Source organism: Barbus barbus (assembly GCF_936440315.1).
Source record: "Barbus barbus genome assembly, chromosome: 6".
NCBI lineage: Eukaryota > Metazoa > Chordata > Actinopteri > Cypriniformes > Cyprinidae > Barbus > Barbus barbus.
The window spans coordinates 856,328-878,858 of record NC_136734.1 but is presented as its reverse complement, the minus strand read 5'-3'; the positions used below and the strand labels follow the sequence as shown (position 1 = coordinate 878,858).

Below are 22,531 nucleotides of genomic sequence, written 5' to 3'. Positions count from 1 at the left end.
GCATCCACACACTAATCAGTATTTGTGTATGATCAGACTGTTTGATGTCAGTAAGTTCAGCGTCTTCACTGCAGAGAGGAGTGTTAGAATCAGATGCAGTCCTGGTTTGACCCCCAGAGCGCTGCAGTGTTTGCTGTGATGGTCTCTCACCTCGCTGTCCTTCTGTTGCACAGGGATTTTCTCCCGCGTGGCTCTGGCATCGTCACGCGCCGTCCGCTCGTCCTGCAGCTCATCAACTGCCCCACAGGTGAGCCTCAGGTCTGGACACAAACACATCAGATGCCTTTGTAATGACATGATTCACTCAGTGGTGCCAACTAGGGACGGGCGATAACTTATTGTATCATTACATCACTTGTGTACTCAGTAATGATCACAAAAAATAGGAAAGATAATATTTTTCTCTAAAGAAACAGGATTCCCTGAATTATCATCATTGATATCGTTATCGCAATAAATACCAGAAATATCGTGATATATTTTTAATATCGCCCATCCCTACTGCCAAGTAATTTTCAGGGAGGAAGCTTGATTTGTTGCTAAAAGATGTTGTGATGTCATTGCACGATGATGTCATTACGTAATCGCGACGCAGAATTGTCACTACATCAAATTTCAGCATAAAAAATATTTTATACATGTTTAGATTTGATGGTAAAATAATATGAATGCATAATATTAAAATATAAATAGCTATTTTTAAATACATTGAATTATTGAAAACTTACACATTTTTGAACGATTACAAATAAACAAATAAAACTACACATTCTGCAGTGTATTAGTAGTTAGTTAGTGTGCTACACTCTAAGAAAAGTCTGTAAAAATAGGGCACAATCTACTGTGTTAATATGGAGGGAATTTCCATATTTCACAGGTTTTTTTACCTGCATTGTATTTTGTGTTTTGGGGTTATAGGATTACAACGGATCATAGATAACAGATAATGTCCTGAAATATTACTAGTACCTTTTCCAGTTTTAGATATTTTTCTTACAGTGTACTAACTGATCGCCACTAACAAGGTGTGTCATAAATGAACAATTATTCAATATTATTATTATTTAATTAAACAATTTCAAATACAGTAGCAGCTAACTTAATTCAACTTAAAATTGTAAAATATTTTGTCTAAAGGTTCAATAAACTTATTATATTTCATATGTCAGGCTTTACATAGAGTTTTGCTGTAATGATGTGTTTTATAACGTTTCCTCTCAGAATATGCCGAGTTCCTCCACTGTAAGGGGAAGAAGTTCACGGATTTCGATGAGGTGCGTCAGGAGATCGAGGCGGAGACGGATCGTGCCACGGGACAGAATAAAGGCATATCACCTGTTCCCATCAACCTGCGCGTCTACTCGCCTATCGGTCAGATTCATATTCATTAATGAAGCTCCAGCCCTCGCTCACAGCATCAGATATTCTCACTTTCAGTGGATTCTTGCACTGTAAAACATGAAGAGTTGAGAACACTTCAAAAAATAAGGCAACTTGAGGCTTTTGAGTTCTCTCAATAGTTTTTAGTTCTTCTCAGTAAAGATTTGTTTAGACAATTTAAATGCGTTTGTTCATGCAATGCTGATTGTATTATTTTGCTAATAGAAAAATTCTTGTCTGAAACAGCAATTACTGTCGTTGAGGTAATTCATTCTCTGTCCTGGAAGAAAAACAAAAATGTGTAAAAAGTCTCCAACATTTTCAATTTTATGTTTAGCTACAAATGACAGTGAATTGTAGGAATGGGCAAATCGATCCTGAAGTATCGATACTCATATAAATATTGATACAAAGGGTTTTATTTACCAGTGATTTTGTTTATTTATATGGAGGGCCAAATTACTCTAAATTAAATCATTAAATAAATGTTGAAATATATAAATAAATCGTTAAATAATTAAATATATTATTATTTATATTAAATACATTAATATTTAATCATATTTATTTTAAATCAAAAAAGTTTGTTTATTCATTCATTTAATTAATTAATTATTGATTTATTTCCTCCACATTTCATTTTCAGGGTTACGGTTGTCGGCACATTAATAAATAAATATATAAATAAATCACAAGCATGGATTCCATTGTTAGTACATGAGTATGCAATTATTTATTTATGTATTTATTTATGTATTTAACGATTTATGCATATATTTCAATATTTATATAATTTTATAAGTTGCAATCGAGGCATATTGAATGTTAAAATACGTTGTGGTATTATTACCCATTTTACTCTTATAATTTAATAATTTAATAAATTTCATAATTTAAAGGTTCAGTTTAGAAGTATCATATTGGAATCGATATCGACGATACTGGCTATTAAAGTATCGGTATCGTGTCGAAAACAAAATAAGTGGTATCACCCATCCCTAGTGAATTATTATAGAAACCTTAATGGATAACTTAGTCCAGGGGTAGGCCACGTCGGTCCTGGAGCACCGATATCTTACGAGACTAATATATCCAGGAAGCAGACATACTGTAGATGTACAGACATACTTTACATGTCTTTAGAGAAAAGTATTATCTTTCCTATTTTTACCCCAAACAGGGTGTTGTAAACTAGACACAAACCTCAAGAACGGCGGAAATCAACAAATGTTAAAAAGATGAGCTCTTTACATCACAGTACAACACATATAACTAAGTATGTAGTGTAAAAAAGTATAAAAAAGTAGTGCTGTCAAACGAACAATCGTGTTTAATCGCATCGAAAATAAAAAGTTTTTGTATATTTGTGTGTGTACTGTGCACATTTATTATATATATATATATATATAAATACACATACAGCGTATATTTTGAAAATATTTACATGTCTATATTTACATTTATATACAGTAATGTATATTATATATAAATATATTTAAAATACACACACATATATTATGTAAACAAACACTCTTATTTTGGATGCGATTAATCTTTGACAGCGCTACAAAAAAGTTTAAATGAAGTCAGCAAACAGCAAAACAATAATCCTAGTTTTTTATTCATGCTGCAGTGCTCTCAAAGCCTTATATTTCAACAATATGAAATTCTTTGTTCAGCTGTGTTTGACTAGTTGGGACAGTATTTGGGGTAACTTTGTTGCTCTGACAAGGGTTTTTATGTAAAGAGCATTTTTCAGTATTTGAGACTTTATCGTGGAATGAATGTTGATCTGCTGTGGTTGAGCACTCGTGACTGTGTGTTGTGTGCGCAGTGTTGAACCTGACTCTGGTGGATCTGCCGGGAATGACTAAAGTGCCGGTGGGAGATCAGCCCGCAGACATCGAGCAGCAGATCAGAGACATGTTGATGCAGTTTGTGACCAAAGACAACTGTCTGCTGCTGGCCGTGTCGCCCGCCAACTCCGATCTCGCCAACTCTGACGCCCTGAAGATCGCCAAAGAAGTCGACCCGCAGGGTGCGTGTCATCTGTAACACACATCACAGTTATTTTCAGCCGCTCACACACTGGCAAAACAAAAAGAATTGCACACACTAAACACACAACGCCTCACATCTCTTGTGTCATTGTTCACAAACAAGATGCATTAAAAAAAATCCATTATTCTGTATTCAACCCACCCATACAGAAAAAAAGTCAAATATATTTTTAAATAATACATTATAAAATTTTTAGAAATGGCCAAAAATATATATTTGCTAAAATATGTTTCAAAATATTTTTACGTGAATATATTTTCTACAATTTTTTTGGCCATTTTTGGTATATTTTTGGCAATATATGTTAAATACACTCACCGGCCACTTTATTAGGTACATCTTGCTAGTACCGGGTCGGACCCCTTTTGCCTTCAGACCTGCTGTAATTCTTCGTGGCATGGATTCAATAAGGTGTTGGAAACATTCCTCAGAGATTTGAAGAGTATATGAAGAGTTTATTTGCAAAAACAGATAACTCAGTTTTTTTAAACGTTCAAAAATCATGTTTTTATTGTTTTGTGTTAGTTAGCTGTTTTATTTAGTTATTTTTTAACCTAGTCAAAATAACCCAACTGCAGTTGGATTGAGGTTAATTGAAAAAACATGATTTGTTGTCTATAACGTGTGAACATATAACACATCTTATTAAGCTTCAGCAAGGAAATGTAAAGTTTGAAAATAACTTCTGATGTTCTTCCGCAGTATTTTTGTCTTGTTTTCCTTGATTTAAGGATGTTTAGATATTTTTTCTGGAAAACAAGATACTCATTTCTTGCAGTGTATGTAATATTTAATGCCATTACTTTATGAATTTAAGACTTTCAGCTCTGATGTAAGACCCTTTTAAGGCCTAATTTGTGGAAGGGCTCTTAAAGACCCACGGAATCCTTGATCAGCACTAAACATAAACCAAAGAAACTGGATGCAGCTTTAAGTTGGTTTCACCATCAGACCGTGCTTGTGCTCTTATGCGGTGTGTGTTTGCGTGTGCGAGCAGGTCAGCGGACGATCGGTGTGATCACTAAACTCGATCTAATGGATGAAGGCACCGACGCTCGGGACATCCTGGAGAACAAGCTGCTGCCGCTGCGGAGAGGTGAGCATCTTCATCAAAACATGATAACAAATAATCTCAATGCCTTCAAAATCCCATTTCTTCAACTCACGCATACTTCACAACAGTTTCTATTGCTTGTTTTATGCTGAACAACTGCCCCAGCCACTTATTTTCCTCATTCATCAGCAATTAATTATTTTAATTATATTAAATTATAAGAATAATTAGAGTTTTAAACAACTACATTCTCGGCTGAAATACAGGCGTCCAGTGTAGGCAGGCTTTAGCTGTTGTCCGGTGTAGACACGGTGTTACTCACCTATCCAGAAGAAACAAAGCAACCTCGGCGTCCGATCGCAGGCCTTCTGCTCCTTGAGTTCTCTCCAGCGCTGGAAAGCTGATCCCATATTTACACGGGTCCCACTTCTTGCCTTATCGTTCCGCAGACGTTTCCTATTTTGTTTTTTATCCGCCATCTCTATGTTTCTGTCGCTCGGCTCGGCTGTTCACCGAGCGCTCTCTCCTCCACATCATGAGTAGACACGCCCCTTACTGCTGATTGGCTACAAGTTTGTTTTGGTACTCGGCCCCGACTCAGTTTTCTAAAACGCTTTTGAAAAATTGCATACCCTGTCTTTAATGTATTAACTAACATGAACAAACAATGAACAATGCATTTATTACACTGTTTATTAATGAAAATACAGTTGTTTATTGTTTATTCATGTTAGTGCATTAACTAATGTTAACAAACACAGCTTGTGATTTTATTAATGCATTAATAAATGCTGAAATTAACAAAACAAAAATGTATTAAAAAAAAATTAATTCACTTGTTTTTTTACATTCATGCAAAAATAAATAAATAAACTAAAATATATATTTTTACATCTTTTCACAATTTTTTTCTCTGCTTTTTAGGAAAATGTAAACGTCTAGAATAGATTTGATAAAAAAAAAAGAAACTGCATCTTGTTATTGTGGTTTACTGTGGTAAAGGAGTGCAGAGCTTTAAGCAGGTAATACTGGAGCAGCTCCATCAGCGATCAAGCTTCATCTCTCTGTTTCCCTCTGGTGGAGTAACGTCTGTGTTTCTCACTGCTGCAGCGGAAAGAGAGAATCAGACAATGTCTTCATTTCATTGACACATCTGGAAAAAACGTTGCTTTCTTTCTTTGCTGGGCAATAAGGATATTTATGGGAAAGTCTGGGCTGCAGTGTGCTGACGTGCTGGTTTTCCACTCACAGCTCATGTCCACACTTCTGGTTTTCCCATCAAGCGTGTCTCCTGCTTCCCTCGGCGCGGTCCGCTCGTGTAATACGGCCAACATGAGAACGGCAAACACGCTCGAGACGGATCCTGGCTTTCTCGAGCGACGTCACTGGAATGAGAGATTGGGGCGTGTGACTCTTAATCCACACGTTTCTTTCTTTTTCACTCTCTTTTTATATTTGTAACTCACTCCCAAAACAAAAAAGCATGTCCTGTAACTCACAGGAATAGAGAAATCACATATATGTGTCCCTGCAGCACAAAAGCAGTCATCAGTAACACAGGTATATTTGTAGCAATAGCCAACAATACATTGTATGGATCAAAATTATACATTATCCTAACCGCGAAACTTCATTTTTGATTAGTAATATGCATTTCTAAGAACTTCATTTGAACAACTTTAAAGGAGATTTTCTCAATATTTAGATTTTTTTGCTCCCTCAGATTCCAGATTTTCAAATATTGTCCTATCCTAATAAACCATACATCAATGGAAAGATTATTTTTTCAGCTTTCAGGTGATGCATAAATCTCAATTTCAACAAACGGATCCTTATGACTGGCTTTGTGCTCCTGGGTCACAAATGAGTATCTTTGATTGTTTACTGTGTTCATAATAAAGCCTGCAATCAGAGATTTGAGCATGAACTCCAACATTTCTCACCAAATTACACCGAGATCATATGATCTGAACTGCAGTCACTTTACTATGGAAGCCCGTTTCTGCCACTGAATAAAAAATAAAAAAGTTTATATCACAATTCTGTGAAAAAAGTCAGAATTGTGAGATAAAAAAAAGTCGCAATAACCTTTTTTAACATTTTTTATTCAGTGGTGGAGACGGGCTTCCACACTTTACCCATCTAGCGCTGGTGTGTTTGTGTTTCTGCAGGGTACATCGGTGTGGTGAACCGCAGTCAGAAAGACATCGATGGGAAGAAGGATATTAACGCTGCTATGGCGGCGGAGAGGAAGTTTTTTCTGTCTCATCCCAGTTACAGACACCTGGCCGACCGCATGGGAACACCTTTCCTGCAGAAAACCCTCAACCAGGTGAGACCTAGAGCAATCAGACAGACTTTAACAGCTGAAATGTGTGAACATCAACCTAAACTCTCTGTTTGGTTCGTTTCGGCCACATACACACAGCCAAGTTTTAAAGATAACAACAGTATTTCAGTAGATGAGCTACAGCACCTGCAGGATAAAGCTGTGGGGGAAACACCAAGCTCATGAATATTAATTGGGCTACCTTTACGAAAAATAAGTTTATTCCAGTGTGCTATTAGTATACTTCTTTTAAACTAAAAATAGGAAAGTATACTTTCAGTGTTCACTTAAAGAAAACTTACAAGTATACTTACAGTATAAAACTACTAAACTAGTAGTTTACAGAGACTATACTTCCAAGTGTACTAAAAATGCTACTACAGGAAGTTAATTAATAAACTATCAGTATACCTATAAATTCACGTTTAGTATAGTTGCAGTACAAGCTAAAAACATTGATGTAAACTAGCTGTGTACTCAAAGTTTACTACTGCTATACTTAAAGTATACTTTTAGAATGTGGGCCAATTTAGTCCCAAGGAGTATTGATATTACAAGTATACTAGTAGTACACTGATATTTGTATACTTATAAAGCATACTTAAACATATACTTGAACTTTACTTAAGTATACTTAATAAAATAAACTTAAAGTATACTTCTTTTTGGTAAGGGTAGATACAAATACTGTTACATGATCTTTTAATGCTTTGTGAAATACAGTCTGTGTGATGCATTTAATTTTGATAATTTTCCTACACATACCAATAAGCAGCTAAATATTTTTAGGTTACTGGATAAAAGGATAAATCACCATATTGAATTTTTGTGAATTGTTAGAACAAAAAAGCAACTGACTTTAGCGCGTCACATCATCACTTACCTGAAAGCACCTGCAAAGACACTAAAAATAAAACACACTAGTAACACAAATGAAATAAAACCTACCACTTAAAGATGCCTTTCCTCCTTTTTTTCTTGAAAAGGAGATTTTTATTTTTACACATCACACACAATCTGTTTAAAGTTTAATTAAAAAAAGTTTAAAATTGTGTTATATACATTTTGGGATGCACATTATATTAATGTTATTATAATAACATAGTTATATTAATGTCGCTGATATCAGTAAATGTTTGTATGTGTTGCATGTTCTCGAGCAGCTTTATCTTCGAATAGAAAACATTTTTTTCCACTCATTTCTCAAAATCATTTGGAGACGATACCTTTAATGGAGCTATATAGAATAAAGTTTTAGTATACAATTATTAAACATTTTAGTTTTCAGGGGTGTTTGCTTAGTAACATAGCTGACAGAATTTTCACAAATGACTAAAATATGTTCTTATTTGAAAGAAAATTTAGGGTATTTAGATTGTATAAATACATTTAATATAGATGACCTTGACATATGTAGCATGTTTTTATATATTGTTTTGTATTTTGATTTTGCACTGCAAAGCATTTTGAGAAGCTGTCTTTAATGGTGCTTTAAAGATTATTATTATTACCGTAGTGTAGGATATCAGAGACTGAATCAGACAAATATAAGATGCGATCAGAACATTGAAACATGAGGAGCTGGAATCCCACAGAGAGGCCCAAGGAAACAGGACAACGTCGTAAATCAGATTCCTAGCTCCAGCTAGTCTGAAGCAAGCAAACTAACCAGCAAGCCTCTTTCACAGAACAGCTTACAACCTTGAGACAAAAGAATTCAGGAAGGAGACCGTCAAATTTGGAGCAAATAATCAAGACTGATTGTCAAAGAGATGGCCATCACATGTTCCACAATTGAATTCACGAGCTTCCTTAGACTGACTTCTCCCCCACATAGAAGACAGACCAAACCAATATTCCTTTGTCTAAAGAACATGCCTTCGTTCTCCATAGAACTATACAAAGACTTTATTTTTCATATGCACATAAAATCATCCTAAAAGGACATTTCTATGCAGAACCCCATATTATGTTTGTAACCCATATATTAGACTATCATGTTTTAATCAAATATTATGTATGTGTTTTTAATCATTATTGAATAGCTGAAGGATTCCTATGCGTGTTTGGTATGTATGAGTGTGAAAAATCATGCTTTAAATGTTTCTTCAATCAACTCTTTGTCAAATGCATCATAGTCTTGTTAAAGAAACCATGTTCAAAAGTATACTTTGCAAGAGCCTGTAAAGTTCGGACCTCTGACTGAACAGATAACATGTTGATTTATTGATCTGGTGGAGGAACAGAGCAACACCCCAAGCAAGGACAGTATCTAATTGGTCAAGAAGTCCAGATGGGACGGTCTGAAAGCCGAGTTTAAAAACTCAGGACACCATCAAACTCTCTTTCTTAGCCCTTCTCCTCTTCTCCTCTTTTGCCACCGTGTTTGACGCTGCTCTTTGCCAGCTGCTGCCACAATGAGAAGAAAACCACCTAGTCTCATTACCTCCTTTTATTCTTTTAGTTGAATTTCTTTTCTTTTCCGTTGTGAGTTTCGTACTCAGTTAAGTTTTGCCGCCACGCCTCGTCTCCGACTCCAGTCTGTGACCGCCTCAAAACTTCTACCAGCCACAACTCCATCGGCTTCCCAAGACATCACTTAACGACTACTGAACTCTCAGCCAATCAGACACTTCGGGGAACCCCTTTCCTGCAATGACGACGACACAAGGCATTCCCTTAGCAACGCAAGCAAGTACCTTCAGATTCTAACTGAATCAGGTGCAGTTAATATAAACTTTAGCCTCATTGAGAAACTCAAAGCGAGGGATAAATAAGTGATTGATGGTTGTTCAGGTCGATGCAATAGCACATATTGCTATAAACTTGGGATTTCACATTTCCATTCTCTTAAACTCATCCTTTCCTCACTCTCTCTCTTTCTGCAGCGTGTGAATGCTTGTGTTCATGTGTTAGATTAGTTTATGTTTTAGGTTTATATAAATAAAATCTTAATTATATTGAAAGAGAAGTATCTTGTGTTTTGTGCTCACAAGTTAATGTCTTAATCTGCTGATCTTGTTACTGTGCTATTAAATAGTGTTTTCATTGTATTTTGGATTTTAATATCCAGTGCAGAGTTTGTTATACGACTCGTTCAGTGAATCGCCTTATTACGTTACAGTAGGAATAAATTGACCTGTTATCATCAATCCTTGTGGATGTACTGTATTCATGTTTAAAATACTAAAATACATTTATGCACTTAAAAGGTCCTTAAAATAATACCATTTGTTTTTTAAGACATTCTATTATTAAAAAATATGTTATAAGACTAGTACTTTTTGTAACCACTAAATACTTTCTACATTTGTATAAATTGTTTTATATTTTGCTTTTACTTTGCAAAGCACTTTGAGAAGCAATGTTTAACAGCACTATATATAAAAATAAAGTTGACTATTATTACTGTAGAAATGAATCATTAAGCTTCAATGTCATTGTCTTTAATTTTCATCACTGTTTTCTCTTCTCTGTTCTGCAGCAACTGACCAATCACATCCGTGACACGCTCCCCGGGCTGCGCGCTAAACTGCAGAGCCAGCTGCTGTCCATCGAGAAAGAAGTGGAGGAATACAAGAACTTCCGTCCAGACGATCCGTCCCGGAAGACCAAAGCCCTGCTGCAGTCAGTCAATCACATTCACCATCTCTGAACGAATATATCTGACCCTGGAGCACAAAACCAGTCATAAAGGTCAATTTTTCGAAATTGAGATTTATGCATCATCTGAAGCTGAATAAATCATCTTTCCATTGATGTATGGTTTGTTATGATCGGACAATATTTGTCTGAGATACAACTATTAGAAAATCTGGAATCTGAGGGAGCAAAAAAATCTAAATATTGAGAAAATCTCCTTTAAAGTTGTTCAAATGAAGTTCTTAGCAATGCATATTACTAATCAAAAATTAAGTTTTGATATATTTATGGTAGGAAATTTACTAAATATCTTCATGTAACATGATCTTAATATCCTAATGATTTTTGGCATAAAAGAAAAATGGATAATTTTGACCCATACAATGTATTGTTGGCTATTGCTACTGCTTATGCAACTGCTTTTGTGCTCCAAATGAAACTCAGATCCTCAGGCTCACTGAGACAGCCCTTACGCAAAGAAAATACATTTCCTAATATATGAATGAGCAATATATTAAATGACATAACGGTATATTAGAAATTATACAGAATAATAAATATATTCCAATATGCTAAAAAACACACACACACAAAACACACACACACACACAAAACACACACACACACAAAACACATCAGTTCCAGCACTGTTAACTTGACAGCGCAGTTGGTACTTTCTCAAAATAAAACACAGTGAACCAAACATCAGCGCCTGGATTCGTCGAGATGCTCGTACCGTGACAGTTCGGTACGAATACATGTATCGTTACACCCCTAATATATAGCCATATATTATCAATGCATATATTGCTGTATATGGAAAAATATAAGCACTAGTTTCCAATACATGGAAATGTATTATCATATCGCATTATATTTCCATATAGTTTTGCTCCGTAAGGGAGAACTACAGATGATGAATGCTCAGTGTATGTATTGTTGGTTTCAGGATGGTGCAGCAGTTCTCGGTGGATTTCGAGAAGCGTATCGAGGGCTCTGGAGATCAGATAGACACGTATGAGCTGTCTGGAGGAGCCAGAATCAATCGCATCTTCCACGAGCGGTTCCCCTTCGAGCTGGTGAAGGTGCGAGAGCACATATGCACTTCTCACAGAGGTGTTTCTCCACTCACACTAATCACATGATAGGACATGATAAACGCATTAAGAATTATGTGTCCGAGGCTTTGCATTTACACCAGCCCACCAGAGTCCCCATGTACAGCACAGCTGCATTTATTTAATCACAAATGCAGTAAAAATTGTGAAATATTATTACAATTAAAACAGCTGTTTTAATCATGACAGCCCTAAAATATAGCAAAAAATTATATTATAAAATATTGTTACAATTTAAAACCCTCTGGGGTCGACGGTATTGCCGGCGATGCCAGCTCGTTTTTTTTAAGATAAGTGCAAAAGACACTTAAAATACTCTGTTAATTTTGGTCACACAAATAAGTGTTATACATCAATCCAAACTGTTAAGTGTCTACTTTTTTTGTGTACACTCACGATTACAACAAAACTTTGTGGTTTTGGAAAAAAAAGAAAACAAACAGGGTGTGCTCTCTGTCTTCTCCGTCTCCACGATCTGCTTTTAGAAACACGTCACTAAAATGAAGAACTCAATGTAATTACATATATTTCAATATATTAAAATATTTCATATTACTGTATTTTTTATCAAATAAATGCAGCAGGGCAGCATAAAAAATATTTTAAAAAATCATAATGATTCTTATAACTTCTATAATATATTAATATTATTATATATGTGACTCTGGAGCACAAAACCAGTCTTAAGTGTCAATTTTCTGAAATTGAGATTAATGCATAATCTGAAAGCTGAATAAATAATCTTTCCATTGATGTATGGTTTGTTATGATAGGACAATATTTGTCTGAGATACAACTATTAGAAAATCTGGAATCTGAGGGAGCAAAAAAATCTAAATATTGAGAAAATCTCCTTTAAAGTTGTTCAAATGAAGTTCTTAGCAATGCATATTACTAATCAAAAATGAAGTTTTGATATATTTACGGTAGGAAATGTACAAAATTTCTTCATGGAACATGATCTTAATATCCTAATGATTTTTGTCATAAAAGAGAAATGTATAATTTTGATCCATACAATGTATTGTTGTCTATTGCTACAGATATACCTGTGTTACTGATGACTGCTTTTGTGCTGCAGGGTCATATATTACAATATTATATTATTAAAGTAGTATAAAATAACTTTTCCCACATTTCAGAGGGCTGCTAATAATTAAGGAGGGATGAAATATGAAAATAAATCACAATGCAAAACTTTTGAGTTTTTGGTGAAATATTCTGGTCTGAAAACGAGGTTCTAGATTGCTGGTTTATTTGGTTATTATTTGTGTTGTGTGTCCTCAGATGGAGTTTGATGAGAAGGAGCTGCGCAAGGAGATCAGCTACGCCATCAAGAACATCCACGGCATCAGGCACGTCTGTCCTTCAGTGTTATACGCCACACATCTGATCTCAAACGCCTCCGAGTCTCTGTGTGATCAGAGCAGCAGGAGAGGACGGGTTTGTGATTAGACCCAATGAACCCGCTCTTTACTGCGTCTCTCGTCTTTAACCAGAAGCGTGATGTTTGGGCTTCAGTGACTAACATCAGGCTTTTGTCTTGATAATTACTGCCATATGGCTTATTTACGATCCTCCATTTGTCCAACAGATTATGTCTCATAAAGTCTATAAAATATGTTTTTAACTTTCTTTTTTTGACAACCACCATAAAAACACATATGGTAAAAATAAAAATGGTGTAGCTTGAAGAATTTTCACTCAGAATTTGCTAAATTTCACTAAAAATATAAAAAAATAAGTAGAAAAACTGTTTTATTTACGAAAAAATTATAATTTTCATGTTTAATTCTGCATTTCTTTATAATTTATTACTATTACTTATAGTTTTCTTTGTAATTGAAATTTACTAGCATTATTTTGAGTGAAAATTCTTTCTGAATGCCTCAGAATGTTTTCATTTAGAACTTTATTGCACTTAATATTATTCGTTAATATTATACTTTTTTATTTAATGAATTTTGTTTTGATGCAAACAAAACAACAACTTTACAATAAGGTCCTATTAGTAAACATATTAAACAAGTTGTAATTAATAAACTAAATTAATAAAGTATTTTGCATTGTTAGTTAATGTTAATTAATGCAAAGTGTAAAGTGTTTCCAATTTTTGTTGCATATTATTTTGTTTGCATCAAAACTAAATGCCTTAAAAAAAAAACCCATGGTTGCACTTTATTTTAAGGCGTCCTTGTTACAGTGTAATTATACATTTAAGTACTGAGTAATATTAATTAACTACATGCACTTACTATATGGTTAGTTTTAGGATTAAGGTTTGGTTTAGGGTTACTTGCATGTAATTATGCATAATTAATTGTTATATTAATAAGTACATGTACCGTGTAACAAGGACGCCTTAAATAAAGTGTTACTAAAAACATTACTTTTGCTGAATTAATTCTCGCCAGTTTTCTTGTTTTAGTTTTTTGATATTTCAGACAATAATGAAACTGAACTTGATTAGATATGTTTAAATGTGAACCATATTTAAATCATTTCATTAGTTAACATGCTAAACTAAGACCCTTTCCGTCGTTCTTTCTCCAGTTTCTCCTTTCTACTGGCGCTGTTCTCATCTCAGCTTTAGTTTTGCTGATATGTTGAGCTTCAGTGATATTTAAATGATTACATTGAACTTAATTTGATACATTAAACACCATATTTAAATGTGTTAAACGTAACAGTTGAGCGCAGCTTCAGCAGGACTTTGGAGACATTATTTCAGTTCTTCATTCTTTTCTTATAGTATTTCTTTTGGATTAACACTCTTCTTTCCGCCCAATTTCTCCTTTTCTTTCTCTCCTCCGCCTGTCATTCTTTCCTGTCCGTTCTCTCCGGCGGGCAGAACTGGGCTCTTCACGCCGGACATGGCCTTTGAGACCATTGTGAAAAGGCAGATTGGGAAGATTAAAGAGCCGTGCCAGAAATGTGTGGACATGGTCATTTCTGAGCTAGTCAATACCGTTAGACAGTGTACCAAGAAGGTAAAGGCCTGCTGGAGGCTTGGAGCCAAACCAGTGCTGTGACAGGGGTCTGTGTGTGTTTGTGTGCTTGCGGCTGTGGACAGAGGGATTCTGGGTAGAATGGCAGCATTAGCTTCTGTACGGAGGGCAGTGGACGCTGAGGCTTCTCCGCTGGATGAGCGAAGTTCATTGTTTGATTTCTATTGGATTCAGCTGATGTTGCTCCAGGCTGGGTTATGCTGGTAAAAACCTGTTAGAACTTACAGATTGAACTTCAAGCAAGTAACACATTGAATCAAGTGTCAAATTTAAAGTAGAAAGACTGAAATAGTATCTTGTTGTCAAACATACTCCAAATAAATATTTTTTATTTAGACATAATGTTTTTACACATTTCTTCTATATAGCTTGAATTTATTTTTATGCTATTGTTTTTATATTTCTTCTATTTAGTTTAGTTTTAGTCATTTTTAATATTCTTTAAAACATTGTTTCATATTTAGTATTTTTTATTTATTTATTTTCCAATCCATGACACTAAAATAATGCAATAAACCTTAACTTAAACCCATAAAGGAAAATCTTGCATAAAAAAATATTTTTCGAAGTTATAAATAGAACAAGGATTTTAAATTTTACAAGAAAACTATTTTTAAGATTTTTTTACTTCTGAATTTCACATTTAATTCAAGGTGCTATTTGACTTTTTCCCTGTGAAATATACAGTTTGTTTGACACCAGTTCTGGTAATGTCCATTTATGGCTTTTCATTGTAAATTACAAGACGACTTTTTGTCCTTTCAGAAACTATGGTATTTTATACATGCAACTTTTAGATAAAAAATGATTTAATTAATTTCACTATTAATATATATGCTGCTTGTAATGCATCCAACGTGTTTTCTGGAGTTTTGAACGCACCATCATCACGGTTAACAAATGAACAGGTTTTTACCGTAGCAGTTTTACAGTATTTACGGTTATAACAGCATTCATTTTTAATGCATGACTCTCCAGAGCAAAGCGATGCACACCAGCATCCAAAACCCAAGCGTAATGTCTTCTTCTCATGAAGGACGTGCTCCTCTAGCAGACCTCGGCGTCCTGAGCTCTCTGTTTTTGAGGCAGAAGCTTCGAGGACGGCTGAGATGCGGCTGACGGCAGTCTCCTGTGATTCGATGAATAAATGCATGGCAGGAGAACAATGCAAGAAGCTCTGGGACTGCCTTCGGTTCGCACAGCTGTGTTCTGGAAGCTTCTGTCCATGGGTCGAGCCGCTGTCGAATGGCTTGAGGAGAAACCAAATGTCTCACTTGCCTTCTCTTTCCTCTGTGCTGTCTGTCTGTCATTCTTCCACCTGTATGGATCCTCTCTCTTCTTCCTCCTCTCTTCCTCTTCCTCTTCCTCCATGACTTCCTCTACAGGACGGGCCTGTTCACCCCTGACCTGGCCTTTGAGGCCATAGTGAAAAAGCAGATCCAAAAGCTAAACGGGCCGTGCCTGAAATGTATAGATATGGTTGTGAGCGAACTCGTCTCCACCATTCACAAATGTAGTGAGAAGGTAAAGCGGAACGAAGCTCTGTTCGTCCTCGTCTATCTGTGATGTACGGATAGACCGATGGCTGGACTTTACATGATCTGTGGTCATGAATGTAGGGGATGTTTTACTCTGCTTTTAGGATCTTTTATAATAATGCACTGAAAAAAATATCATTTTGTCATCATTTACTCACCCTCATGTCGCTCCAAACCTCTTTTTTCAAACATTAAAGGTGTGTAAATGATGACAAAATTGTCATTTTTTTGTGAAATGTCACTGTCGTTGTTACTCTTCATTATCATATCATCTTTACATTCTGGCCACTCGCAGTGTTTATCTGTTCTCTTCATTCTGCTTGTGTAGTGCAGTGCATTGTGGGATTGTGACGTCTTTTCTGTGCAGTTTAGCCGTTTATTTGATTTTGTGTAATTGAGGATCAGCTGAAGACAGATGTAATGGAGTGTTTATCTGCTGTTGAAATAATATCAGATTCAGATTTGAAAAAGAAGGACAGACAAGTCATAAATATTTGTCTCTTAAGTTATATTTCTTGTACATACGTTCACGTTTCAGAAAATGTTGTTTAGTAGTATATATATATACTTTAGTATTTTAGTATTTTAATTATTTTTATATTTTACTTTTTAATTTAGTTTCAGTAGCTAATTTTTTTATGTGGATTTGACATTTTTTATGCTAATTAAAAAATTTAAATGTATATTTTGTCTATGAGATTAACATGTCCAGGTCATATTGAACCTGAATTTTTGTTGTTGTTTTTGCATAAAAAAGGCATTAAAAGCCCATTGTTTTTCAAGTTCTGATTTGAGAGAAAGCGTGCCATTGGTTATGTGTTCTGTGATTTCATATAAGATCAAATAACGTTACACTGAACTCCTAGGGATCTACAGTATCGTCTGTTTAGGGATCTTGTCATGTTTTCTTCTCAGACATTGCTCATGTAAGTTTAGACTAAATCTTGTTTGTGCAAAAACTAGGATTCATCCATCAGTCCAGCAACAATCGGTCTATCCTTACCACTCATCCTGGTTTATTTTGTCTGTGTCAGTTTAATTTACTAAGTACTTGTGTCCTTTTTTACCAAAGCGTAGAGATATCCTCCAAACTCCCCAGACTGAATTTGTGTTAACAACGCATGCTCCCTGGTTTGGCGTTTTCTCAGTTGGTCTTGTCCGTGTGTTTTCTGTTGGATGTGTGTGTTTTAGTTCTAGTGAGAGAATAACGTCATTGTGGCTCGTCTCTTTTGTTTGACATTCATGGAATAACTGATGCTTCAGACTGGAAGATCTTCTTACACCAGCACACCAGAACATCTCTGTTTCTCTTTCGCTCCCTCTTTCTCTCCTCTTTTATCATTTCATCATCCCTCCAACATTGTATTCTGCCTTTTGTGGATTTGGACTGAAAGTTTTGTGCCTGAAAACCAGAAGAGACAGCTCACCCAAAAATGCCACGATTCACTCACCTTCAGCTTCCAAACTCGCATGTCCTTGTTTTTTTCCTTGAAGCACAAAAGGAGATTTTCTGAAGAATCTTCAAGCTCCAGAATACACCCATAAAAGCATCATATATGCAAAATAGCAGTCAATATGAATCATGCAGGTCATCTGAAGCTTTATGTGAGGAACGGACCTAAGATTAAGTCCTTATTCACTTCAGATTGAAGCGTATTCAAACATACTCGTTTACTGCACACATGCATGCATCAAGGTGCAATATGAATTTAAACTTGATTCTTGAATGAGGAAAACACAGTCGGTTCAGTTGGTTTTGGAGCTTGACAGAAATGAAAAAGAGCTGCATTATGATTTTTCAGAAATTCTCCTTTCACTTTAGAAAAAATGAGCATCATACGCGTTTGTTACGACACAAGGGCGAGTAAATGTCCTTAAGTCGGACGAAATAGCGCCAGATGAAGTGTGGGCTGTCAGTAATGTCATTGGATTTCATGTGGTTTTATGATATGATATAAAAGAGCCTCATTTATGCAGCGTTTGCTGTGAAGGTTGAGGGCCGTCGGTGTGAATCCACACAAGGACCCTGTTCTCTGTTTGTTACGCCTGTCGCTCATTTCTACCGCTGATCCCTGATCACTATTCACTGCATCCCTGCGTCTGAGCACAGAACCCCAAATACTCTGCTGGTGTGTGTGTGTGTGTGTGTGTGTGTGGTTCATTCTACACTGACTACAAGTTCCAGTGCATTAGCATCATAGATTACAGTGTTGGGTCTAACTAGTTACCTAGTAATTAGTTACTGTAATTTAGTTACTTTTCCCTTGAAAAGTAAAGCAAGGGATTACTCTTATTTTTTCAGTAATTTAATTAGTTGCTTCTTATGTAATTGAACTTAATACTGTGTATAGACTGTAAAACATTTATAGTGGATTTAACATCAAAATGTAAAGCCTAACCTTAAAATGCATGCTTTATATGCTCCCTTCTCACTTTAAATACTTTGAGTTAATAAGAATATTAGTAACACTTTAGTGTCCAATTCTCAATATTAACTAGTTGGTAATTAGCATGAATTTAACTAGATATTTGGCTGTTTATTATTACTTAAAAGGCACATATTAATGTCTGCAAGACCTTATTCTAAATCCTTAATCCGACCCAATTCTTAAACTTAACTATTTTACTAAGTATTAATAAGTAGGAGTATATTGAGGCAAAAGTCAAAGTTAATAGTTAGTTAATAGTGAGAATTGGACCCTAATCTAAAGTGTGAGCAGAATCATTTATCTAGTTATCTATTATTTATTTGAAAGAATTAAAAGAACCGTTTCATGTCTGTCTTTGTATCATTAACTTGTTGAGGTTGATATAGGATTTAGAAAGTAATGAGTAATAAGTAATTAAATACTTTTGGAGAGAGTAATTTGTACAGTTTTACACTGTTGAAGATGTAATTAGTAACTAGTAATTAATTACTGTTTTAGAGTAACTTACCCAACACTGATCATATATTACAGTATCCGGTAACACTTTACAATAAGGTGTGATTTGTTAACTTTAATGCATTAACTAACATGAACAAACAATGAACAATGCATTTATTAATGTTAGTTAATGAAAATACAGTTGTTTATTGTTTATTCATGTTAGTGCATTAACTAATGTTAACAAACACAGCTTGTGATTTTAATAATGCATTAGTAAATACTTAAATTAACATTAACTAAGATGAATAAATGCTGTAGGAGTATTGCTCAGTCCTAGTTCATGTTTACTAATGTTGTTAACTCTAATGAACCTTATTGTAAAGTGTTACCCAACATCAAATCACAGCTGACTTATTCCTGGTCTTGCAGTGAATGATTCATCAGGGACAGAACACCTAGATTCGGCTGAATTTCGAGACATTGTAAAGCTGAGGGTCACCAATAACTACAGTGATGCACTGAAATTTAGAGTCATGTGACATACTGTATGTCGATGCATACAAACATGATTGAGTTTCTTAACGCCAGCTCGTTTTCTCCACATATGCATACAAGATTATGTTTAATAGTGTGTTCTTTATGTGGATGTATGCAGACTTTGCAACAGGTTTTCTCTCAAAGACAATCTATATTGTCTCATTATTTAGTGAGACTATCCCTCACGTCGGGTCACGACCTGTTGTGAACTCTGGTGTGGTGTTTATATGGTGTTTGCATCACAAACGCGTGTGATTGTGTCACAGCTGGCCCAGTATCCCATGCTGAGAGAGGAGATGGAGCGGATCGTGACGCAGCACATCCGCGACCGCGAGAGCCGCACTAAAGAGCAGGTGAGCCGCGTCACGTCCCAGTATAAACCTGCTTTAAACAGCGGCTTATTTGATCCTTTTCTCTTTGTGGTCGTCAGGTGCTGCTGCTGATTGACATCGAGCTGGCTTATATGAACACCAACCATGAAGACTTCATCGGATTTGCCAAGTGAGTTACGTTAACATCAAATGACTCATTATAGTGCCACAAATATTTAGCCCTAATCATAAAAAGTGATTAAAACGACCATAAAATCACATTTTAGAATAGATAATTAATTAAAATGAATAATAATATGAAAACAAAAATTTAAATAGTAATAATAACAATGATAATATAATATGTAGGCAATAAAAATAATTACAGTTATAACATTATTATTATTATTTTCCATGCAATTCATGTTTCCTGGACCTCTAACATGGTTCACTGGACATCAAATGACCCAATAGTGCCACAATCATATTATATTATAACAACAACAACAACAATAATAATAGCTAAAAATTAATATTTTTTATATTTATATTAATTATAAATAATATTAAATAACTATTAATATAAATTATATACTAATTTTACTACTGCTAATATTATTATTATTAATATTGCTAACATTAAATTACATAATATATATATATATAATATCAATTAATAAGTATTATTTTATATTATTATTAGCATTATCACTAACATTAAACTGTTAATATTAATTAGAAATAATAATAAATAAATTATATAAAATACATTTTAAAATAATTATTATAACTATTATTACTAACATTAAATTATATTAATATTAATCATAAATAATACATATATAATAATAGAAAAATAATAATGATTATGTGTATATATATATATATATTATTACTAAGATTAAAATTGTAATATTAATTAGAAATAATATAATACTATTTTTTAATAATTATTATTATTATTATTACTATTATTAAATATATAATTATAAATGTATAATAAGAATAAAATATTATTGTTTATAATGAATATTAATTGCTACCCAATGACAGTCAGATATTTGAAGAACTCTTCTGGTATTGAGTAGTATGCACATGACTGATTTAAGCTGAACTCTGTTCTGTTTAGTGCTCAGCAGAGAAGCAGTCAGATGAACAAGAAGAAAGCGGCTGGTAATCAGGTGAAGGGGGTTGAACTGCCGTTTATACTCATCGTTTAAAGACTATATTAATTTCTCTTGTGTTGAATGTTGATCATGCTCATCTGAAGTGTGTCCAGCGTCTGCCCTTCTCTGTTCTTCATCTGTGTTTCTTATTCTTTATCTTCATGCCCTTATCAACTGATCCAGGGCCAGGTTTGTTCTCATGCTTCTCTCAGATCAAGTACAAGCTTTATCTTAGATCTGATCTTAGATCAGACGTTACAGGAACCTTCCGTGTTCAGCTCCATCATCAGCGTTTAGTTATAAACCAAGAGATGGGTTTACATACCAGTCCAGATTGGTTAGTGCTGGTTGACAAAGGAAGCCTTGCTGGTTAAGCTAGTTAAGAAGTGTGATACTGTATTGCAGGGTCACCAGTAGGGCTGGGCGATGAATCGATAATGATGATCATTGCGATATAATTTCAAAACGATATGAAGGGATCAATAAATGTTCGATAATGTTTATGCACCAAAAGCAGAACGAAACCGTGTTAATAGCACCACATGGACCGTTTATCCACTCAGGAAATGACTCGCTGATTTTAAAGCCAGATGAAAGCTCTGACAAAAGCAGGAGAAACACTGTGCAATGAGACCGAGGGAGGGCTTTTCAATCCACTAATCCCCATCGTTTACCATGGATTTACTGTAGTAACACTTACTGCACCGTGGTATTGTGGCAGAAATATGGGTATTGAATTGTACTATATTATTACTATATTATTAATGCATGAATTAAATGTATTAAAGGAGTCACGGAATATAATATCACAGTATTTTTATTAAGCTATTGCCTGTGTGCATTTATACAAAATGCATTTTCATAAAATACCTAAAAACCATATAGTTATATTTTTACCATGGTATTGGTGCGATGTGTGGCTTTTACCGTTATTATCATGATATAAATGTTTGCTACTATGCAAGAACAATGATAAATAAAACATGTATAATAATAAATAATTAGAATAAATAAATTTGACCGTATAAAATGAGGTTGCTCCAATTCTTACAGATGTAACTGATTGTGATCATGAACAAAAATGTAGCTCTCCAGCTACTACTACTAAAAAAGCAAGCATTTCTAAGAGACAAATAAGTAATATTATTAATATTATCAGGCAACACAAACCTGTTTCTTGACTTGAAACAATATCACTCATTAGAACAAGCAGAAACTGAGAAATACATTTATCTTGTAAAATAAATAACAGTCTGGTTCAACAACTTTCACTTTGGAGCAAAAATCTTACTTTAAACTTGATTTGACATTTATCGTGATAATCATAGATATCGACTGATATGAAATAAAATTATTGTGATCATTTTTTGGCCATATCGCCCAGCCCTAGCAGAGTAAATATTACTTTTGCATTTACATTTATGCATTTAGCAGACGCTTTTATCACATGATACTCGTGTGATCAAATCTGAAGTTAATGGCTCATGAGAGCTGATGATGGAGGCTGAGCTCGTGCT

At 34.6% G+C, this 22,531-nt stretch overlaps 1 protein-coding gene across 5 annotated transcripts in view; it reads left to right on the top strand.

Annotated features, from left to right (window-relative positions):
- LOC306871165 (dynamin-1-like) overlaps positions 1–22,531 on the top strand; it is a gene marked incomplete at its 3' end in the record, with an annotated part of 82,015 nt that overhangs the window by 18,353 nt on the left and 41,131 nt on the right. For 2 of the 5 annotated variants that reach the window (XM_079418917.1, XM_079418918.1), the window contains exons 2-13: positions 174–247; positions 1,222–1,371; positions 3,215–3,418; positions 4,439–4,537; positions 6,667–6,827; positions 10,309–10,451; positions 11,416–11,551; positions 12,872–12,939; positions 15,978–16,116; positions 19,804–19,890; positions 19,968–20,038; positions 20,978–21,029. In XM_079418917.1, coding sequence (XP_079275043.1) covers positions 174–247; positions 1,222–1,371; positions 3,215–3,418; positions 4,439–4,537; positions 6,667–6,827; positions 10,309–10,451; positions 11,416–11,551; positions 12,872–12,939; positions 15,978–16,116; positions 19,804–19,890; positions 19,968–20,038; positions 20,978–21,029 — 1,384 coding nt within the window. Of the gene's footprint in view, positions 1–173; positions 248–1,221; positions 1,372–3,214; positions 3,419–4,438; positions 4,538–6,666; positions 6,828–10,308; positions 10,452–11,415; positions 11,552–12,871; positions 12,940–14,435; positions 14,575–15,977; positions 16,117–19,803; positions 19,891–19,967; positions 20,039–20,977; positions 21,050–22,531 lie in introns of all 5 variants that reach the window. The other 3 variants (XM_079418915.1, XM_079418914.1, XM_079418916.1) reach the window with 3 other exon arrangements.